The sequence below is a fragment of the Temnothorax curvispinosus genome, unplaced genomic scaffold, assembly GCF_003070985.1.
Source record: "Temnothorax curvispinosus isolate PA1 unplaced genomic scaffold, ASM307098v1 QBEX01005075.1, whole genome shotgun sequence".
NCBI lineage: Eukaryota > Metazoa > Arthropoda > Insecta > Hymenoptera > Formicidae > Temnothorax > Temnothorax curvispinosus.
Window position 1 is genome coordinate 453,378 of NW_020214855.1, and position 14,214 is coordinate 467,591.

General features: G+C 41.6%; 1 protein-coding gene across 2 annotated transcripts in view; it reads right to left on the reverse strand.

The window, feature by feature from the left end:
* LOC112454474 (CD151 antigen-like) overlaps positions 1 to 14,214 on the reverse strand; it is a 97,870-nt gene that overhangs the window by 37,553 nt on the left and 46,103 nt on the right. Inside the window, exons 1-2 of one of the 2 annotated variants that reach the window (XM_025015898.1) lie at positions 2,535 to 3,293; positions 1,343 to 1,520 (exon numbers count right to left, since the gene is read on the reverse strand). In XM_025015898.1, the coding sequence (XP_024871666.1) occupies positions 1,343 to 1,462 (120 nt within the window). In that variant the 5' untranslated portion in view covers positions 1,463 to 1,520; positions 2,535 to 3,293. Of the gene's footprint in view, positions 1 to 1,342; positions 1,521 to 2,534; positions 3,294 to 14,214 lie in introns of those variants that run through there. The other variant, XM_025015897.1, reaches the window with a different exon arrangement.

Sequence of the window (14,214 nt, forward strand, 5' to 3'; positions counted from 1 at the left end):
GCGTCAGAATGATCAACAGTAATTTATTACACGAGATTAATGACTCGCGAGATGCGTTGTATTGTACGGTTATCCATGTATACGAGATTATTATGTAATTAGCCGCGTACGAGCGTAAAGTTTCCCTTTCGATTAACGCGAAACGCCGTTCTTCCGGCGCAATATCCGCTCTTCCGCGCTCCAATTATTCGCCCGCGTGAGCTGTTGCGATGAACGCAATTATTTCGGCTCAAGATTATTTCTTGCATTGCACTTTAATCCTTCGGGTCTCTCTCCGTGCCACGTACAATAAAGTTCTCTTATAAGATCGAAAGCACGCACGCGATCAAAGAAACGTTCGTCTGAAAGGTCTGCCGGTATGTGGTGATTCTCTCTCTCTCTGTTCTTCTCTTCCCCTTTCTCTCTCTTGTTCCGTCTATTGATTAAACTCACGCTTGAAACGCTCGTGGTACTCATGATAATAATTAAAGGCAGATAACCACACGCCCATCGGTTATAGCGAGTGTCCGGTGATTGCAAAAGCTCGCCGAACATCCAACGAAGTGACGACTGAGCCTCGACAACGACTCGTCTTTACGATAAATGTGCTTCACGACAACGAGCAATCCCGTTCTCGCCGCTTCAGTCTCCCATAAATTGTGAAAACGGAAGACAGACGAGAGTAATTGTCGAATAATGGCGCATTTTTTCGTCTTGTCTCAGGCAATCACTTCAACAGATTGCTATACGCCCTATACAGGATGCCGTTCTATCGTTTTTCATTTGAAACATTTTTTATGTTAAGTACTGATGCAGTAGCTCAATTAATATATTGAATATCAAAGGCTACGTATAAAAAAGCATTTCAGTTGGTTCGTGACTTTTATATTAAAGCTCGATGTATCTCATTGTAACTCTTGCAATAACTGTCTTTCACGAAAACTTATTCACGTGATATGCTATCAATACTCCTTAAAATTTAATAAGATTGGCATTACTCTTTCTTATTAAAGATATTAAGCTTTACTAAGTAGTTCGAATCATAAGCTATTGAAAGTAAAAAGTTAGGAAAAATGAACGCTTCGGTGCTTCACTCGCTGAGTGATTTCACATCTCGCGACAGAAAGTCTGCGACTATATAAATGGTTGGAAAAACGAGACGCTCTTGGATTAAAGTAACTTCGTCGGAGAATGCAAAGAGGACTGTCGGGCAGGAGAGATTCTTTCGTGAAACGGGACAGCGGATTTCACAGTCCGTGTCTTTCGCTCTTGTGTTAACGCGCGTTCCTGCGTAGATGTGTCTCCGAAATAAAATATTCCTTTCTTTCGCGCGCGAGTGTCGGGATAAATAGATGGTACGTACAAACAACACCACGTTGTAAATGTGAAGAACGTATTTCAGGAAATTCACAGAACAGCAGCCATCGTCCCTGGTCCTAAGTCTTGTAGAAGTACCGGGTAATCTCTCAGCGCTTTTGGCCATTTTCAGTCGATTGTTGGCTGCGTGCGTCACGGTCCTCGTTGTCACCTACTCGCCGTTGCTGTAAAGTAAAAATAACGAAAAAATGTCAGAGAAAAAGAGAGAAATTTGCTTGAAAAAATTGATAAAAAATTTGCGAGGATGCAAAGATGAAAATGGGGATTTACATCCTTATATACATATATTTATTTATTAATTATATACACTAAAAAAAATTATTATTTGCAAAAAAATAGATTTCTTTAAATTTAGTTTCCTTTAATTCAAAGAAGTATTGGGCATATTTAAGAAAACATTTTTCTGAGTTTAAAATATTTTCTTGAATCTACCTAATATTCTTCTTTGAATTAAGGAAACTAAAAATTCAAAGAAATCTATTTTCTTGCAAATAATTTTTTTTTTTCAGTGTATATCTACATATATACATATGCAATGTACGCAACTAAATAAGTACAATAAAAACGTCTTTAATGTAATTAAAAAGATGTAAGGCGTTAACTAGTGATATAACTAGAAAACTTTGGCGAGGAAAGGTTACTTTTGCGCCGCGTGAAATAAAACAAAAATAAAGAAACATTTTACGACTGCCTAAGGAAGCGTTTAAGAAAGTAATCAACAAGTTTTCGACTGTCTATTGCTCAAGAAAGTAATCAACGAGCTTTAGTTTCAACGTCGGAATTTTCATTGCTGCCTACTTATACTCGTTTGGACACTAGATGAAGTTAAAGCTCTTCTTGCTCCGGCTCGACGTAAACTTTGTCGAAACAACATTAGTGCAACCTCACGGTTGCCGTAGGTAACTCAACAGCTACTCGAATAGTTCTAATATAAGATATATTAACGGACCAAAAAATCATCTTTTTGATCATCCAAAAGATTTGCGTATCCATGCCCTCGTGAAATATGCTCTTAGCGATAAAAGAGATACAAAATGTATCATTTGATCATCAGACTCGCATGTCTGTCGCTGTCTGCTCAGACGAGAGTTAATAAAAATCGAAAAAAGATTTCTCATTCAGGCAATTTAGTTTACGGAATTGCGCTCAGAAAACGCTTTCTCGAAAGCGACCCTCACCTTCAGACGATAGTTGGCGAAGCACTTCTTTCCTTTCCGAAGAAGGCGAGTTAACTTTGACGTCGTTAAAATTCAGGACAGCGAGGGATGCTCCGCTTGTCGCATCGTTATGTCGCGAATGCCGACAGAGGTATCGGAAAATTGACGTAATTCGATAACCGCGTGCCCGATGGCCCTCGCCAGATATGTATGTGTGTACATCCGACGCAGATACGAAGATGTGTAATCGGCGACGTAGGACGTTGATCGAGTACCGAAAGCGTATAACTTTCGTGCCAGTTCGAGGCAAAAGCAGCACACATTGGCATCATCCCAAGCAAGGACGTCCATAGATTTTGATCCGCCGGGACCATGGTTACCCATAGGGAACCACTGTTACCTATTTTTTCGCCATATGAGTAACTTTACTTTTGCGAGCGATGTATCAATTTTATGTGAATCTTCAAGTCTTAAAGTATCTTGCGATATTCTCAAAATAAACGATTTTTATCATTTTCTTGAATTTCTTAGTGTTCGGGAGCCGATCTCGACGAGATCGTCCCGATTGATTTGTCGGGATACGCTCAGAGATGAGCGCGAAGACAGTAGGTTGCGCGAATCCTAAGATTCGCCAAAGAATCGTGAGCGGGAGAAGAACTTGAGAATTCGTGTCGTTATTCAAAAACGTTTATTTGTGCACAATATGGAGCAGGCGACGCCCGGAGCAATTCGCGTATGCGCGGAGATCTTCAGATCCGTCCTTCTGACACGGCCGTTCCGCGATTCGGATATCTTGAAGTCGGAGATCTTGCTCGCGGCCGACGCGGAGATCTTGATCGCGAGGCCGAGGACGATCGCGAAAATGATACGGGCATCAGCTCACAAACTCAGGTTTTACTGCACGCACACAACACTCAGTCTCACACAGAACAGGTTTACCGCACGCAAACAATATTCAATCTCACAACGAACAATACGAGATTTTCTTAAGGATCGTCAGCTACCGTACGAACGAGCCGACGATTCAAAGTCTTCTGCCTGCTCCGAGACTCTCCGTTCGGCAGTCGCGCCGTGGAAAACCGGAGAACACGCTTATTCGGCCAATCACGCGGAGCGTAACTCTATTTTCAAGCTTTAGTTTTTCATTATAGGATTGCTAAGGCTCGCGCGTCGAGCACGTGTTATTGTTGCGAGGCGTGGTGCCTCGACGAATAATCGCGCGCAACGCTCTTCGAGGCGCGTGATCGCGGCTCACGACTGAACGTTACCGGGCAGCGAATATCGACGAGTTTCGTTTCGACTTTCAAGCACTTAGATTTTCTTACTGTACTAATAATAATATGCCTTTCCCCTTAATATTAACAGCCGCACGAATCGATAGTACAAATTTCGGTAAGTTAGTATAAAGTGAAAACAGATCACGGCTTCCCTATCTAATGGAGCCAGCTTTAGATCTGGCACATAATATCGTTTTACTTTGCCAAGAAATGCGAAGGTTCACCTACGCTCTAATGCATCGCACCCTCTATCCCCGCTCTTCCCCTTTCCGTTCTTTCCGCGATTCTCTCGAATGCGTACACGAGTCGCATTCCACGTAAGAATGTACGAGAACGCCAAGTATATTTCGCTGCACGAGAGCTGACACGACAGATTGCATGGAATATTTCAGTTTTTTGCACGTGCAACGATTATACCCGCGCTGAAAAAGCGGTGAGATAAAGTTAATCATGTCAAAACGACGTGACAAAGTATCTACATATATGATATAGCTGTTTATCTTCTAACACAAGCCTGGTAATTATTTAATGTAATAATTTATATATAATTTAGCGTAATTTATATTTGTCGCGATATTCACTTCATTTAAATATTCGTATTATTGCACTTTATAACTCTTTCGAATTTTCTCTGAGAATTAGGATATTGCAAAAGAATATTGATTAATTCGTAATTTGATTATATCGTCGCACTATTCTGTGAATTTCGATCCGGTGCAAGATTGCAATTCGGCGGAGGAAAATTACATTTGTTGTGGTCAACTCCCGTTCGTACGTGACTTGTATACCGAACGGGAACACATAGCAACCACTCAATCTTCTCGATCGACATACACATTGTGTACGAGAAATCTTCTAAATTGCATAAAAGAAGAATAAAAATCTCATATCGTAGAAAACAACTGATCTTTTTATTCTCTAGAGTCTAGACTTTCTACCCAAGTATTCATATTTTTCTCAAAACATAATTCAAGTCCACCCGGAATTTCAAATTAATATATTTAAATGAAATAACGTTAAGATGGAAGGAAAATGTAAAATATCTCTATATACAGTCAGGCAAAATACTTTCGTTTTTAAAAATTCAACTAAACTTTCCTATAAGCGTCATTGAAAGAAAATCGAGGAACGTTATCGTACGTGATAGCACCATTTGACAGTAATGTAACAAAAAGTTAAGAGAAAGTAGCGATTGTCCCCTTTCTGTGTTTCGAGCCGTCTCTTTCTCGGTTGATGAGAGCGAAGGATAAATGGCGCATAATGAGGCCCAGAAGGAAGCAGGGCGCGGATTTACGTCGGGGATTTAATTGGGAAGGGTGGTGGATGAAGGAGAGCGGAAGACAGAGGTGATTACAGCGACGGGCGAAGAAACCTGAGGAGAAGAGATGAAAGAAGAGAGAAACCGCGAAATTAAATGGGTGTGACCCGTCCCGCGTGTGGGCGAGGCTGTTCCGTATAAGTACGCGCGAGTACGTAGAAAACTTCCCTGACGTGTGCATAAATAAATTTTTTTCTCCGCCGAGTGCAAGGTCAAAGCTTTTAGTCGCAAGGCGGACGGTTCGATGCACCGTGATTATTGACCTCCTAAAGTTTATCAGTTATCCTCTCAATTACATCACGCCAACGCGTATTCCTGATTAAGCGGAATACCGGTGGTATTTTAGCAAATGATCTGTCTTTTTTGAATAATGTACTTCTTTATGCAATACCGTATATTGCGAAAACACGCGATTCAACTCGGATGCATAGATAGCTAATTTTCAAAAAAGCAGGCGTTCCGATACAGGAATACGTAAATATGCAAATTGCCATTATCGATTCATCGAGAAATATACATATATACATTTTGTGATAATCAAGCAAAATGAATTCTGATTGATGATGTTAATTTAATCACTTAAATTAATGTACACCGTTGAATTCCGTGCAAATGAGACTGTAATGTTTATCTCGAAATTCCGCCGCTATCGCGCTTTATTTCGATTTTCTCGCACAGATCTGCTCATTATCGAATACTCATTACCTATCTCGTTGCCGACACTATTGTATCTTCTCGAACAACACGCCGATCGTCAATCGCGCATAAAAACGATTAACTCGGCGTACCGAGTACGCGCTCCAAGCGGAGAGTAGCCTGCGCGATTTTAACAGATTCGTTATCCACTTCCGGTTCAGAGGAGCGCATTAATTCGCGCTATGGAAATTTCGCTGCTCGCGTCGTTACTCCGATACGAGAGGGTTACGGGGTTGCGCGAAGTTCTGGAAATATCGTCCATTATATCCTCGATGCTTTCCATGGAAAACACGGACGCGAATCAGGACAACAGCGTAAACAACTTCGCGGCTTTCCACATCGGAAAAACACACACTCCGTTCTTCACAGCGCGAGAAAAAATATTGCGGCTACGAAAAATATACCACGCGCGTTTGTCGCGCATGCGGTTAAAACGGTTAAGTTATACTACTGTTAACTACCACAATAATATTTTTGCCAATAGGGATGTCAATATAGTCATTCAACAAATCGGATAAACCGATTTAATCAATATGAAATCATGATGTCATTTTACGTTAACTGTATTGCTTTTATAAGTAATGTAATACACGGTATACGATATATCAACGTGGTTGGAAAAAAATAAAAAGCTGAAGAAAAAAATTTGTATTTTAACATAGTAGAAAATTTTATGGAAATTTCAGATGAGAAAATCAACATATCTGCAATATCTAAATTTAAAATCCCATGAATGTATTTTGAATGTAATAATACCGTAAGTAGCGGAAATATTTTCAGTTCCTCAATTACACGTAGGTATACGCATTCGCACACAAATACGAATCAATAAATCGCTATTTATTCTCATAAAATGCTACTGTTTTGCAAAATTAGGGCTACTGATATTTTCCTGTGAGAAACTGCGAAATGACGATGTATTCATATATTTAATGAAGAAATGTTGATATATAAGTAATAAATGTGTAGTAGATATTTGACAGGCATTAGCAACTGACGTATATTACCATGAAAGTCAATATTGATTCTGTTGAAAATTAATGAGTAAACATCATTTAGTTGTACTAAATATCCAACAACAATAATGCATCGCGCGGCAGTTTGAGAGTATTAACTGCTCGCGATTGGCTTCATAAATCTTAACGCGTATATAAAATTTGACTTGCACGTAAAATATCGATCCGTCATTCAATAATGTTTGCGTTGACTGAAAACGAAAAACAAAATCGAACTGTCGTTTGCTCTCAAGCATTTTACAACTGTATCGTTGCAGAGGCAGAAAAAAAAGAGTTCTGTGAAAGAACAAAATTTGCGGATAGCCAGAGAATTCTTCGGGTGTTCCAGTATAACATTTTCAAGGCGAATGGTCGGTCTTTACTGATGGTCCGAGAAATGAATGGTCGACGGTGAACATGGACTGTGAATAAAAAGTCGCACAGCTGCGCGATACTCACGGCACTCGTGGAGAGTAAAGTCACGACCGCGGTGGCATAGCTAAATTTTTTATGGACGTGCATTCGCCATGGTTTACGATTCGGAAATTTACGGCCGGGCCGGGAAAATAATTCGAAGGAGTACGAATTACATGAGGAATTGTCCGCGGTTAAAGTTCGATCGCTATATGAAATAGTGATCCGAATCGATAAACTTTAAATCAAAGTGGATCAAATTTGACTTTCTTTCAAGAGTTTTTGATTTTGCACGCAATCGTTGGCTACCTGTTTCAAACGCGAAGCAGAGTCTAATTGAAATGGTCATGAACGTACCTCCTCGCGGTGCAATTCAAAAAATTCCCCTCTTTTAATTAAATTTCAAACGTGTTTGAATTTTAAAACTCGACCCATTGTAGATATTACAATGGACTTTATTGCGTCGATAAATTTAATTCCTCCGCAGATGAGCAGAGGATTTATCGATATTCATAAGTCGATCGCGGTGGATTAAATTCGAGCAGGATCCGCGTTCGTCGAAGCGATATCCGGGATATTGTGCGTCCTAGGGCCCGAATATCCGCGCAGCTGTCGCGGACGTCGTTCGCGGGGCGCATTGCCGATATGCAAAAAGCCCCGTAATGCGCGTACTTTTCGTACGGCAATGGGTAAAAACGGGCAATGGTAATAACCTGCAGGGGGGAAAAGCCATCGTCAGCGCGGGGATACGCGCCGCCGCTTGCGCAACGGCGTTTCTTACGGCGTCCCACGTGCTAGGAAGTCGCGCCTGAACGCCTACTTGAAAATACGACCCACGTCGGTCGTACCGGATGACGCATCGATATGCGCGCCTTCGATGCTTTTATAGACCCCCGGTGGGCCAGAAAAAGCCACCAGAGCCGGGGGCCTCTCGACGGAACGCTTCATCTTCCAGATGCGCGGGCTATATCGATCGGGCGATTCGTTCGACCGCCGCGTGGTTTGACTCGAGTTAACGATTGTACGCGCCTCTGTTTCCGATTTCCCCTCTTTACGATCTCGTGATTGTTAAAAAAACATCATCGCCCTCCTAAGTCTTCAAGACAACTCATGTATCTCACAAAGATATTTATGAGATACGTCAGATGAAGTTGGAATAATTCAAGCATCAAACGGACGGTTCTCTATTGGAATGTTTAATCAAAATGTTTAATATTAATGTCTCTCAAATTGGTTATCATTTCTCTCGATTTAATTTTTAATATCTGTGGTTAGTAAAAATATTTTTGTATAATATTTTATGTAAAGCAAATGACGAAATAAAACAATTAACCGATCAATTTTATTATCAAGCCAAAAATTTTATAAAGTGATCTTTTATGTGTGTGTATGTGTGTTATATTAAGCTATGCAGTATTTAATCCTCAAATGTACTAATAAAACGCAGTAAAATATTGCTTTAGTAAAATTGTGCAAATAAAAAAAAATTAAAAAAAAACTTGAATTAAGGTTTTTATAATTATAGTCTTTTTTGACGGAACTTAAAAAAAGGATGTCATGTACGATCGCGTGAATTTGCAATCCTCAAACGCACACGTGTTGATAATGCTATCGAAAATCACGGTTCATAATATATATCAGCGACGACATCAGCGCTGTCGTTCGAGCCCTTCCCATCAATTTGCCGCGGTGGTGCCGTGTTCCCAGCGTAGACATATCCTCATTTATCCCAATGTTCTATACGTCGACGACCAATTTGCTAATCGAGCCAATCATCCAATCGCATTAACCTTGCCGGCCATTCAGAGACCCCTGTCTCGTTTTTATTGGACGGTTCCTGTGACAGATTTTAAATTCGCGCTTCTCGAGAACGATCGCGTGATTGCGAGACACGGTCGTTCTCGCTCGATCTAATTGCACCGCATGCAGAAATATCGCAGCAGACTCGTCTGCTAACAAGCGCGCGTTAATTATCATTTACAAATGTCGCATTATGGAGATATCTTGCGCAATTCTCCTCTTCATTCGTCTAGTGATTACGGTACATGTACTTCAAGTCTTGCCTTCCAACGATCGTTTAGACAATAACGTCAGCTTGCGCATTCCGGTATATATACGAATGCGATTCAACGTATGCTCGGGTAAAGCTGCAGTAATGCATAACGCGGCTGCATCCACTAGTCACGCTCAAGCTACCAGGGGGCAGATGACAATAACTGTCGCGATAAATGCACAAATGCGAACAAACGCGTATCCGTATAGTATGCGCGTTTGTTTAACGTTAAATTGCAGCCCCGTAAAATGCAAAATTCGTCACGTTTTTATAGAGGATATCCATCAGAAATAATTAAACTGGGATATATTGGGCCCTCTCGCCAAGAGAATTCGCCCTGGGAATTTGGCTGCGCAATCAATTATAGAGATGGATGAAAATGTGATGAATAATTTCTCGACGATATTCCAGCGAAGTGCTCATTTCGATGGCAATTTTTCGACGTGCACTTTATCGGAGAGATACCACGAAAACGCGCCGAACCGCGCGGGGTTTTCGATTTTTAATGCAAATTTTCGCGCGCGTACACGTGCGGCGCATTTTACAATCTAAAGGTGGTAGCGACTCCACGGCACGCTTGATTTGAAATGAAATCGTAATCCACACTCCCTTTCTCTCGCGCGTTTCTTATTTCGCGAGAATCGTTCGATGCGCATTCCTCGTAAAATTTAAGCGGGAAAAGCGAAATAGCGCGACCGTTGGATTTTATAGGCTGACGGCCTCTCAATCAGCACAAGAAAAGTGCACTCCGCATTGAAGAGAGGTAATAAAGAGCAAAGGGCTATAAAGTTATAATATGTTTTGTAGACTTTAATTCGCAGTATTCGCACACGAAGAGATTTGATCTGTATTTATTACCGCTGCAAGCCCCATCCCTGGTATACGACCCGCCTTTTCCGTCGTAATTGTTTATAACTTTATTACGTTTATAACTTTATTAATACTAAATGTACGAATTGTATATATGAAGAGAGAGAGAGAGAGAAAGAGTTTTTTCAGATATCTGACGCTGTCTAAAAGCGTTTAAATTTTAATAAACATGTATTAGTGAGATACCTCACATAAAGATTATTATAAATACGAGTTACGACTTTTAATATTAATTCTAGATGTCTGAATAAAATTCAAATGCAATAAATTGGAATAGAAATGCGAATTTTGAATAACAATGACTATAAAGACAGAGTATGTGTCGCACGTCGCGATATATTGTATATACTGTAAAATATGGAAAGTATATTACAACACGCAGAGAAGAACGTAGTCACGTCTCACGGACAAAGACGTGATGGCACGCAGCGATAGGAATAATCGACGATACATGAAGGAAGAAAGCCCTGGTGGGCTGGCTGCATAGAGAAGGGTGAGCGCATCCGTGATGTCTCTGTCGCGCAACTACACGGTATATACTCCCACGACCAGTGCGCCGCGACTTACTTCCGGATATAATTTATTATTCAGAGGATAGCCGAGGTTTAAAAAGCCCCTCGGCCATCTTCATGATTAATGGCACAGATATCGATGACAGATATCCGCCTGCGCGGTAAATAAACAAAATACATGGCAGCTCTGCTTCTCGGTGTTGAAAAGATTGACAAAATGTCGTTTCGCGTCGACATATAAAATACAATAGAGGAGAAGAGAGATAAATCTGAATACCGAGGAATTTGCATAAATTAACCCTTTGCGATTTTACATCGAGTTAAACATAATGCATAATTGCAGTGGCCTATCGCATAATCTTTCAAGTATTTGAATTTGTATGCGATTACACAATCGGCAAGCATAACACTTTTACAATCTTCACAAATTCCTCCAAGTAATAAAAATTCTTTCATTCATATTATATCGATTAGATAAAGTTGAGAATGAAAAATTTAATCTTTATTTATTTGCAAAAAATAGTTTGATCGCAAAAGGTTAAACATCGTGTACTTATTGTGTTATTAACAAAGAATCGTATTCTTCTCGCGCTTTCTGAAAATCTTTGTCTTGGTTATTAAAATTATCCGAACATGCTCCGGAATGCGCAACCTTCTCCCCTACGACGCGACGCGACGCGACGCAACGATGATAATCGGAAGCCATCATCGTAGCTTGCTAGGCTCATTGGCGGCATAATAGCAGCTCGGATATCTACAGATCGGCATCGGTGAACGCCGCGTGTTGCGCCAGCAGCAGCTGCATAGCCTTGAACATGCAGAACTGCAGCGCGAGAACGAACGATCGCCGCCACTGCCCACGCCGTCCGCCCGGGTGTGTGCAGCCGGAATTGCATCGCGGAAAATTAGATAATACCGTGTACCGCCGCGGCCAACGCCAACACGCGTGGATACAAATGGCAGGCATCGGCCGTCGTTGCGGACCATTGCGCGCCCCGCGTTTCGTTTCGGGCTGGCGCGGATTTTGCAAATTTTCCGCCCGTTTCGCGGCGGCTGTCTAAAGCGCGGAAGCGTTTCGTTTTTGATACTACAAAACGAGCCGGTAACGAGCGAGATGCTGGACATTCCCGGAATTCCCGGCTTTATCGCGCGATTAACGGCGGTCGGGAAATGAAGCCCGTGGAATTTTCATGAACAATGATCTCTCTCGATGGCGGCGTGCACCGGCCGGGGCCGTTATCGAATAAGCGCCAACGAAATTTCGAGCAACGGGTAGCGTTTTAGGTATTTTTCTTCGTCACTTTCCCGTTAAAGACACACACCGTGTTTCGGAGGGAACGTGATGTCGTTCGTCTGATATTGCAGCGAATTTACGCGATCGGGTCAACGTCACCGTGGCGAATTAAGCGAGTAACGTGTGGTATTATAGTAACGAAAAATGCATGAAATGTCGCCGGGATATAAAATACCCCTTGGTCGTATCTCCACGTCGTATCTACTAGGCGCACGCGCGCGCGCGAATTACCGTTATTTATCGGGTTATTACGCCGAATGTCGTCCGCGAGACGGAAATAACACGGGCGCATTTAAGCGATCGTAAAGGGCCGCGCACCATCCCATCCGCCCCATCCCATCTTTACTAGCCCTTCTAGCCCGGAAAACGAGGATTACTTTGCGCGCGCGGCTATTGCTCGCGCGACGATAAAAATTCCGTCACAGGGCATAAACAAGCGGCCTGTATATCGGAACAAGCTGTACCATCGAGGCCTGTGTGTACCGAGCACGCCTATGAATCCCGTCGTTTGCTCGCATAATTGCCGCGCGATTAATTCCGCAAACGACGAAACACGGCGTGTTCGACGATATCGGCACACAGGTATTTACGGCCAATAAAAATGAAACACCGAAAGATCGCTCCGATCCTCCCATTTTCACCGAGGCAAATGGAGGTCACACAGGCGCGCTTTAATTGCCACGTGGTGCAATCTACGTCTTAATTAATCAAGCCGTGGTTAACGATGTTTTTTCATAAGTCGTGTGTGGGATAAAATTAATGGGGAAAGTTCCCCCTCGTAAAGCTCGTGAAAAATGCAGCCTGCCGTAGTTGAAACAATATTTTCCATTTAGAATTACAATTTTTCTACTTTAATGACCGTAAAGCGGTACATACGGCATGGCCACAAATTCGCGCGCAATATATCTGTTTCGTTTTCAGGAAAAAGTACAAACGGGTATAGTTTAAAAAACAACGTATCGTATAACGGTATATATTCTCATTGTGCATTTCGCATGCAGGTACCACGAGAGGTATCAGATTTTCATTAATTAATCATTATTAATTAATAGTCATTAATTATTAATACTTCTGCATCGCGTTTTTTTATTTCTTCTCGAGAAATTAATATTTCTCTCTTAAATGTAATAACAATGCAATTCAAATCAAGTGATATTGCAATTTTTGCATCGAAGGATGAGAGAACACCTCCTTTTCCCTATCCCGTATACCTGTCCGAGAATATCTAATTTTCCGGAAAGTTAGAAAAATTTTGATACAGGTCGCTCGTAAAAATTCCACGACTCGCCGCATTCTCCGTCGTCCGTAGGTGCACCGGCGTTGACCGTAATGTTCCTTCGCTAGCGTTCAGCTCCGTTCCGTCGCAATACGGGGTCGGAACAGCCGAGAGAAGTGTAACGCCGTTGTCGTTGTCGTCGGAAAGAAAGTCGTACGTAAATAAAGAACATCTCGCCTTGTTTCCCTGAATTACGGCGCGCGTAATTACGGCCGTCGCGCAGCGAGAAAAGATTAATGAGGCCGAGGTAAAATGAGAGCCGAGCGTTAACAAAGGCTACTCCACCTGGGTGCTGGTATAGCCGATATCGCGATATGTGCTTTTATTTGGCGTCGAATCGGGATCTGAGGTGTCCGCGTGTTTCAGAAAAATACGCGATTTATCGTGCACGAAAGCGCTGCGTCGGGCGGACTGCTTCGCCAATCCCAATTTTTCCGGCGACCTTTTAATTAAGCGACCCAAATCCCGGCCATTTCTAAAGCTGCAGTAAACTTTTCGCGCTCGGCTGATCGCTTTGACATCGCGTTACAAAAGAAAAAAATATATATACGGACGGCGTGTAACCGTATTGCCTCAACTGTGGTCACAATATGAACCATTTCGGCGTCGACCTCGTGCTTTGTCGCTTTTATTGCTCGCGAAGATTGCGCTATTAATTCCAAACAAAAACGTAAAAAATCATAATGGGAAGTGTCATAAAATATAAAAAGTATTATAACTGTTAGGTAAGCGGAAAAATTGAAAAAGTTAATTAAAAGAGCCATTCTTTATTTTGAAGTGACTCAAAGAATATGAAAATTTTGATATAAAGTATTTTGTAATAATTTAAATAAATGATATACTCTTCATGTTTAGAAAAAAAGGTATGTGTTTATATTTTTATTAACTCTTTCGACACTTAACGTTATCATTAAAACTTTATCGTAAATACGCATTCACCTGACTGCTGTAAAAAATGTGACAATAAACCAGGCATGTACCAAGGGAGGGAGGGAG